The sequence below is a fragment of the Zalophus californianus genome, chromosome 11 (genome assembly GCF_009762305.2).
Source record: "Zalophus californianus isolate mZalCal1 chromosome 11, mZalCal1.pri.v2, whole genome shotgun sequence".
In the NCBI taxonomy this organism is placed as follows: Eukaryota; Metazoa; Chordata; class Mammalia; order Carnivora; family Otariidae; genus Zalophus; species Zalophus californianus.
In genome coordinates this window covers 68104086-68113366 of record NC_045605.1, presented here as the reverse complement: position 1 = coordinate 68113366, position 9281 = coordinate 68104086, and the positions used below count along the sequence as shown (strand labels likewise).

At 43.3% G+C, this 9281-nt stretch overlaps 1 protein-coding gene across 12 annotated transcripts in view; it reads right to left on the bottom strand.

The window, feature by feature from the left end:
- Positions 1–783: 783 nt before the first annotated feature.
- TEAD1 (TEA domain transcription factor 1) overlaps positions 784–9281 on the bottom strand; it is a 260721-nt gene continuing 252223 nt past the window's right edge. For 9 of the 12 annotated variants that reach the window (XM_035722746.1, XM_035722744.1, XM_035722747.1 and 6 more), the window contains one exon: positions 8295–8455. In XM_035722746.1, coding sequence (XP_035578639.1) covers positions 8342–8455 — 114 coding nt within the window. In that variant the 3' untranslated portion in view covers positions 8295–8341. Of the gene's footprint in view, positions 8456–9281 lie in introns of all 12 variants that reach the window. The other 3 variants (XM_027578584.2, XM_035722750.1, XM_035722751.1) reach the window with 1 other exon arrangement.

Genomic DNA, 9281 nt, shown 5'->3' with positions numbered 1-9281 from the left:
GAAAGAAATGATCAGGCGTTCACAGCAAAGTTGCTTGATCCCTCAACTTACTAGAGGCCTTTATTTATCCTCCCCTTTGCTCTTTAAATCCCTTTACTCAGTGATATTTACCTAGTGCATCTCCCCATCTTTGCTGAACTTAAGTTGACTGGAACGAACCACAGGCACGAACAAAAGATGTTTTTAATGTATTAAAGCATCTTGTTTTAGAGGAGGAGGGGTCGGGCAAGAGGTGCCATACAGACAGTGGTAGAACTAGAACTGCAAGGCAGGCGGCATTACCACCTCTCAATTCTTGTCACTAGCTTTCATGACTTTAACAAGGGCTTAACTTCTCTGGGCCTCAATTTCTTTATTGGAAAATAGGAAATGACTCCTTTATTCAAGAAAATGTGGTTTAGAGAAAATAGTGACTCTAACACTGCCTGACATACATTAGGGCCTCAATAAGGTGTGGACAAGTCCAGGCCTGAGCATCAGGGTGACCTATTTAAGGCTCCACCACTCACCAGTCATGACTGGATAATCCACCTTTTCTGAGCCTCGGTTGGGGGTAATAATATCACCGTCTTTGGAACTATTGTGAGAATCAAAGGAAACAATATATCCACATCGTATCAACACACTTGGCCAGTGCCCAGCACACAGTAAACACCTAGTGAATCAAAGGCTTTCTCATGCAGGGCTGTGCTGCACACACCTGAATCATGAACCCCACAGTTCACCCACAACACACGATCACATGTTATTTTCAACAACATACACTTTTGCAGATAAAAAAGGTAACCCACACTTTCATTTTCTTTATTTTTCATTGATACCGTATGAATACAAAGTTTCTAGAAAGCTACAAAATGTCTACCACTTTATCAAGAAGGCATCAAAATGTGTCACTTTGCAAAGACATGAAAACACCTGCAGGAACTGACACAAAAATAGCATTTTTAGAGTGATGAAATAATTGCACTTAACTGTCATGGATATTAAAGTTATCACACATATGTACCGCGAAAGCTAGAATACATTTTTTTTTTTTACAAAGCACTTTATAAAAAAATTCTCTGCACACAAACCCTATAATTTTCATATAACTATCATACTAAAGATAAATTCACTTTAAAGCCAACACTTAGAACATTTTTAAACAAAAAGGTACCAGTACCTAAACACAGACATTAACAAATACAAGAATACTGTACTGCCAAGAGGTTTAACCAAATGCCTTTTGAAAGTTTCTGCAAATAGTTTAAGAAAACGTGTGTGAGAATTTGCCCCCCACCCCCATCTCCAATCTACCGAGAGGAACCTTATCACCCGGGGGCAGGTTCCGGAGCCCCCTCCCAGCTGCAGTACAATATCAAAGCGACCACTGACCAGATGAAGCGCTTACGTCACAAGCCCATAGTATGCACGGGACACAAAGACACCGACTGTGAGAATCCCATGAAGTCATTTAGAACGTGAACAAACACATGTGGCAAAACCAATTTACATAAAATTTAAGCATATTAAAGAATTAAAGGCTATTCGGGTTTCTTTTTTAAATGTTACAAAATTTTTTTGTTGTTTTTCAGGCACGTACTGTTTTTTTTTCTTTTTTTTTTTTTTCCTTTTTCCTTATCTGCAGGCTAGAGCCTATTGACAAAGGCCTACAGAGTGAATCTTTCAAGGAGGTAACAGGGAGGTGTATTTTTTTTTTAAAGAAGTGCAGTTAATATCTAATTTACACAAACTAATCACAGAAAATGACTGATCCAAAAAAATAATAATAATAAAATAAGAGACTGGTTTCCAATTGATTTATGCCTAGATTCTGTCAGCCTCTCTGAGAGACAGGGGAAGGGAGAACCGTCTCATGACGGAAGGCAGACAAGAGTCTACCTGAGAGGGGTGGCATCTCCTAGAATCTGACCCCATTTGATGAGGAACATGAGGGAACATAAATGCCATTTCAAATAAACTAAAATGATGTAGTGTGGCATACGACTGACTCGATGCAAATTCACAAAGAGTAAAACAAGCTACAGCCTTAGGAAGTAGGACAATAAATACCAATGTTTCAACTTAGTTAATGGTGCATGACTTCAGCGAAACTATCCTTGCAAATGCAGTAAATTTTAAACACAAAACCTTCATTCTTAACAACAGAAGCAATGAGTTTATGAGAGAAAACTATTGCCAAACAAAGCACAGTAACAGTTGAAAAGAGAGGCAGGAAAACAAGCATTTGATTCATTTCTTTCCAGGGGTGGTTCAGTAGTGACAGGGAAGGCTGAACTCAAGCGACTGACCATCGCTCGTGTTAGCTCATGTTCCTTTTCATCATTTGACTGTTTTTGTGTTTTTTTTCTTGTAGAAATTTCTATAAATACTCACAACTTGGTGTGGGTAGAAATCACTCCTGAAATTTCAGAGCCCAGACAGGGTAATCTTAAAGACACCAGGGAGAGACGAAAGAACATACGCATTAAGAGTTCAGAGGCTAACTTTCAAAGATGTCTGATGGCATTGTGAAGTCTATATCGATAAAGAACATTTTTTTTTTCCTCCTGGCTTTTGTTTGGCTGGTGTTTTTGCCTTCTGGTCCTTTCCATGCCTCTTCCTTACCTCTATCAGTATTCCCCATCACTACAAGGTTTTAATAAAAGCCAACACGGACTCTAAAGGGTTGCCCTTTTGAGGGCTGGAACATTCTTTGAAAATGCCGAATTGTGAATGGTGCTCTTTGGAAGTTTCTCATAGCACATTCCTACACAACACTCAGAGTCAACATTTCCGCCATAAGAAGAACACTTCAATTGTAATGACCCTAACTCATTTTTGTTCTGCACTCGCATCTCAGTTCGAGGCTTCCAACTTCCAGAGTGGTGTCACTGCGTAGACCAGAGAAGTGCGCGCTGTCGTCTGAATGGGAAAGAAAGCCTCCACAGAGACTGAACACGAACATGAGGGGAAGGACAAATCTGTCCACCGGCCGAAAGTCTGTCGTTTGCGTGGCAGTCCCCTTGCACGGACGCAGGGCTGGGTGACGGGCCAAGAGAACGCCCGGGGTCGCGGACACACACACACACACACACACACACACACACACACATACACACACACCAGTTCCTGGGGTCCCTCCTGCCGCTGCTACTGCTGAGCGCCAGGTGGTGGCGGCAGGTAGGGTCCGCGTCGCGCCCTTGTGGACAGAGGCCTGTGGCTGGTTACTCATCCTGGTAAACCAAAGGCATTACGGTGATCTCAGAATATTTTTGGTCTCTCTACAAATTATCGTTATATGGCAGCACTTTTCTAAGCTGGAATCTCAAACCAAAGGCACTTCCATGCTAGAGCGCAGAAGATTCATAAATAGCTAAGTATTTGGTCGTGAATTGAAAAGGCAACTTTAAAAGTACAATTTGCTTTTCATAGTAAACTACGAAGTTGGAAAACCTTCCGTTTTGGTATATACATTTGAGAGTGCGGTCAAAGAACCGACTCGTGTTCAGTTTCCGATTTTAGACCAAGCGGTCAGTGTCCTATAGAACTGGAGCAAAAAATGGGCTTACAGAAGAGAAATGAGAACAATTTTTGCCTGTGCGGGGCCAATTAGTAAATGGACGCGGAGGGCTAGGTATGACTAGGTAATCACTAAGGCACTGCTTATTGGAATGCTTTGGCAGCTCTGAATTTAAAACTCCCTAAAAAAGTAACAGTAGTAAGAGAAATGCTTCCAGCTTACAAAAGGGCTCACAGTTCCGAGGCAGCCTTTTGCACTGCACACCCTACACGCAACGTCTCAAAGATTTAAGGCTTTTCAGAAATGACAGGTGCAGGGCTTTGCCACAGAAACATCAACAGAAAGAAAGAAGCGATGCAGACATAGGCTCTCAATGTCACAGGTGTGAACGCCAACACACAGAATTGGTTCCACCCTTCGTGAGGACAGGTGTAGGGTACCAGAGCATATACAAACTGAGACAAATCACGTGTACCTGGTTTGTAAGACTGACTGTCATCTCAGATGATTTAAATAATTTACGGTTGTACAAAAACAGACTGCTAACGCCACTACAGTATCGAGACCTAAAGAAGACTTGGGTTGAAGTCATCTGGGGACTTCTCACACCAAGTGCTGGGAACGGGGGCTGCTTTTTGGCTGGTCTGAGTGTGGGACATGGCGGCTGGGTTGCCTAGCAGATAAAAATTAGACTCGGAGTCTGTGGCAGGTGCATTGTCCTCAGGGTAAGCAAAAAGGCTCATCAGCTTTTGTATCTGCTTGCGGCTGCCTCACGTAGCTCCAATCAGACCAGAGGCTCCGTGGGGGAAGCGGCGTCAGCATCGGGGCAATGCCGTGCTCTGGCTGAGGGGGGTTCTTAGCGCCCCTCTCTCTTCTGCACTGAACCTGTGCACACCTTCGTAGGGATCTTTGAGGCATGAGCACCAAAGAGGAACAACTTCCACTGGGAGAGGCCAAGGATTAACTGGCGAGGTCCTGGAGCCTCACGCTGGTTGTGTCACTAACCAGCTGGGTGACTCTGGGCAAGTCACCTCCCCTCTGGGCCTCAACTTCCCCATCCGCTAAATGAAGGAGAGTAGTTTGTGCTCTCTTTTAGCTCAATAAAGAAAAATCTATCAGCCCGCTGCCAGATCTGGTCCCTCTCACCTCCATCCTTAAAGATGCAGTGTTCCAAAGGCTTCCATAAATTCTAAAAACAGCACTGAGTGTAGGGCAGAAAGCAGAAGACCAGAGTAAGTTTACCGAAATGATGAAAGCTTTGATCGTGAGACCCAGATGCTTATGAGAATCATAACATAGCTGGGACTTCTTTTAAAGCTGGTAAACTAAGGAATGAAGATCAAATCACAGAAACACCTTAACATGATTATGGGGATGATGGTGACCAGCTCCTCCCCACATCCCTGGGGATGAATGAAGGAATCCTCTGTAGCCAGACAGACTCTGCCGTGAAAGAAGCTCTGAAGGGGAGGAGACCGGGATGTAATGTCATTTGAGGAACATTCCTACCTGCCTCTTCAAGACCTGAAACAAGGCTCCCAGGACAGCAGCTTTCTTGGAGTGAAACAGAAGGGAAAAAGAAAATCTCAAATATGGTATTTGTGACCTGTAAGATCTAGGGCAGTGGTTCTCAACTGGGGGTGATACTGGGCTCCATGGGACATGTGGCAATGTCTGGAGATAGTCTGGGTTGTGGCACCAGCAGGGAGGGCGTGGGGGAGGCCATGGGGACGCTGCACAGGATCGTCCCACAGAACAAAGAACTGCTCCCAACTTGTCAACAGTGTCGAGGCTGAGAACCCCTGACTTAGAGTAGCACAGACCTTCTGGGGTTCCAGAACCTGTTCTGAAGAAGTCCTGATAGTAATTTTAGGTCTCTTGCTAAGATGGAAACGAATGCCTACCGACCGGAGTCCAGTTCTTCAGCTCCCTCCTGTGTCGGCTATGGAAGATGGGCCTCCACACTCCCCAGTAACAGTACGAGATGCCCCTGACTCAAGGCTGGTAATGCAGGGTTGCCAGGAGATCCGGCACCCAAAAGAAAGCTGTAAAAGCTGTAAGGACAGAGGCCTAGAAAGGCTTCTTTATGGTTTTGGGAAGCCTGACAGCTGAAGGGAGAAGACTGCGACAAAGGAGGAAAGACCACAGACAGACTTGGATTAGGTGCTGCAACAGGAACCCCAACCCCAGCACCTAACTTGGCAGAGACAGAGAGAGGGCCAAGGGTTTGGGTAACTGGATCAGTGGTTAAGATAGGGAAAATATCCGCCCTGGAGAAAGTTTTAGAAGAACAGCACGAGAAGTAAAATTTTTAAGGCTCTTAGAAATGTTTTTAAGAGCAAAACGCAATCCTCCAGGTTGTTCACGTAAATGCCCCAAACTCAGCTCCGAAGGGGGGAGGAGGGCTCAGCAGCCCAGGGTATCCCCTTCCCTGTAGCCAACAGAACCAACCCTCCAGCTGCTCTTCTTGGGTCTATTTGTGCTTTGAAAAGTAAATCCCAAGAGTCCTCCTGGCAGACAGAAGAGCCCCATTCCTGTGTGGGAATGTGAACCAGATACTTCTCTCGCAGAAGTTCTGGGCTGGCTCCGGCCATAGAAGATCCTTTACCCCCCTTCACAGGGTCCTGGCCCTGGGAGAGTGAGGTTTCCGTTGAGGAAAGATGAGGGAGACAAGAGTGAAAGAAACATCCCTAGGAGGGGTGCCCAGAAGAAGCCATTGAGTATGATGACCACGGAAGAAGCTTCAGTGCCCGGGCGGAAGGCCAGATGGAAGGGCAGACAATGAGGGCAATCCTTCAAAGGCCCCCTTAGAATCAGAGAATAAATGTTAGTTTCTTTACAGAGGGAAGACAGACATCAGCCTACTGGTTTACATGAGGGGTGTGCGTTCCAAGTGGGAGAAGTTTTGTACTCTCTCCTCTGGTCTTTCCAGGAACCAGTGGCATGAGTTTGGGAGAGGTCAGGCTCGGTCCGGTGGCCTCCTGTTTGCCACAAGCCGGCCACACCCTCGTGCTCCCGACCGCCAGACACTCTAATCAATATCCAAGCAGGGTCAGAGCAGGTGGTAGGACAGGGAAGCGGGTAAGTTACTTGGATGTGAAAGAACACAGTATTTCTTTTCTGGCTTGATGAAAAAGCCACGATAGGCTTCACAACTTACAAAACTTATTTCATGTTCTATTGTGTTGACCTATTCCTGGCAATTATAAAAATGTCACTTTCCTCTGGGAAGCTGGGGAGTAAAACCCTGTCTCCTTCCCAATGAAGCACTTATGGAAATAACCCAGGACACGTGGCCACTTCAAACCAACTCTGCCTGGGCAATGCTTTGGAATATTTGGGTTGGAAAGTTGAATTTCTCCTGGGAAGAGAACCTTCCAAATGAGTCTGTTTGAAAAAAGTCAGAGAGAGTGCCGGGCCTCTCAAACCTCAGTCAAACAAGTACTGTGACTTATTGAGAGATGTTGAGCAAACAGACGTCCTTTAAGAATATATTTAGATCTATGGACACAGATAGAGATATACATACGTATCAGCACCTAGCAAACTGATGACACTGAATAGATGTTCAATAAATATGTGTTTAATAACTGTATATGTGTATATGTGTGTGGATGTGTACACAAACACACATGTACACACATAGTTATAGCAGGTTAATATGCATACTGGTTCACCAGAAAGAATTTATCCACAGGCTGGTGAGGATGCTTGCAATTTTCCGGGGAGCAGAGATGCTAAAACTGATGAGCCTTTTACTTGTTTGGTTGATGAAATTTCTCCCAGCCACAGGATTTTTCTCTATTTTGCAGCTCACAGTGCAGTATTCATGCCAATTTTAAATTTTTGTTATTGAATTTCAGTGGTTCAAACATTTACTCATCTTAATAAAAAATTTGGTTGTCCATAGAAAATATAACTGCACACACAAGACTATAAACATTGTACGTTTAGATTTTCAGTATTTATCTACTTATTGCAAAAAGAGCCATCTTTTTTTTTCATTAAATAATCATCACATTAGTACAATACAATTTTATATTTTTTAAATATACTATATATGTTAAGGATAAGGGGTGAAGTTTTCTTCCTTTGTAATACCTGTTCAAGAGTTTAATGGATTAAGAGATTAGTTTTCACGTTGAGGAAAAAAAAAAGTATAAATTTGTCTCATTAGAATATTTCTACCAAGCATTTAAGGCTATATTTTAACATTTGGTTTCAAAAAGAAAGAAAAGTTTCATTTAAAAAATAATTTAGTGAATTACATTCTTTCATAACTTCCACCCTAATTAGTTACAAAGATAAGTCTAAAGATTCTTAGTTTTGTGTACTAATTTACATTTACATTTAAAGATTAATTTTACTTGTATCTTAAGACAAGAATTTTATGTTGGGAAAAAAAAAAACAGAACTAAATACATTTGTATAAAGGTTGTAAATGCCCCATGGCAAATGCTCTGTCTCAAAAAATTTTTTTTTTCTACCACAATTAGAAACGGGTCTCTGCAAACAGAGGAGACCCGGGTTCTTAAGGGTCACCTTTTCCCGAGGAATTGTGGGCTGCGGATGTGAAGAACACATAGAAACCACTCAGATTTCTCTTTTTACAACTGTACCAGAACTTCACAGCTACAATGATAGTATGAACACATGAAAAAAATAATGACTTCACTCAAACAGGATTTAGAAAAAGTCAGGGTGACCTCAGGGCCAGGGCACCCCCCTCTGTGGCGAGGTTTACAGTCAGTCATTCAATAATGGAGAGAGTGTGTGTGTGTGCACATGGGTGTGTGTGTGTGTGTATATACAGATATCTATATATATAAATAACCATGTTCAGTCCTTTACAAGCCTGTAAATATGATGTTGTGCTCCATGTTCACTATTTGAAACTTCAAATACACAGGCCATGCAGAGGAGAGTTTCTTGTGTATCCCTGTTTGTTACCACCTGTTAAAAAAAAAAAAAAAAGTCCATATATATATATATATATATATATATACACACACACATACACAGACAGGCAGAGAATACCATGTGGGTGAAAACACAGTCCCTCTGTGCAAATCCTAGTTGCTTGGAGAAGGACAGGCTCAAGTCCAGCAGGGAGACTAGCACCGATGTCCCAGCCTCACGCTGCCCCCCTCCAGCACAAACTCAGGATAATTATGGGTCTGACCTGAATCCTAGCTGAACTTAGTTACCGCGTGTAAGAAATACCTCATGGACAGGGTCTCACCCATAATCCGAGGCCACGAGAATTAGTGTGGGTTTTTTGGGAGGGTTGATTTCTTTACAACGAAGACCATTTTCTAGAATTCTGTCTCACAAGACAGTCGTTTCTCCTAGGAATTGCTTCCTGTCTTATTCCTAAACTTTTTACTAGATTTGTTTCACAACAGCCCACGAGAGACAGAAGCCCCATGAATACTTAGCTCAGCATTGTTAACCAGCCGGGCTGGGGCTCAGTAACATGGATGCTGAGTAGTAGAATCATGTCAAATGATCCCTCTTTCCATTTACACAGGCTTTACCTTTCAAAATGCACTCTGCAACATTCATCTGCTTCCCCTCTTAGTTCAAGTCACCGGACTCCAGCTCTCTCCTCCTTGTGCCCGTGGCCTTAGCCTACGTTCTTATCTTGAGCAACCAGATCTGACCCAGGTCTCCACTGGACCCTGCCTGCTTCCCAGAGCCATTCCCAGAAGGAAACTTTCTAAAACCAAATCTAGCCCACCTCCCCACACCTTCAGTGATGCTGTTATGTGTGTGTTTT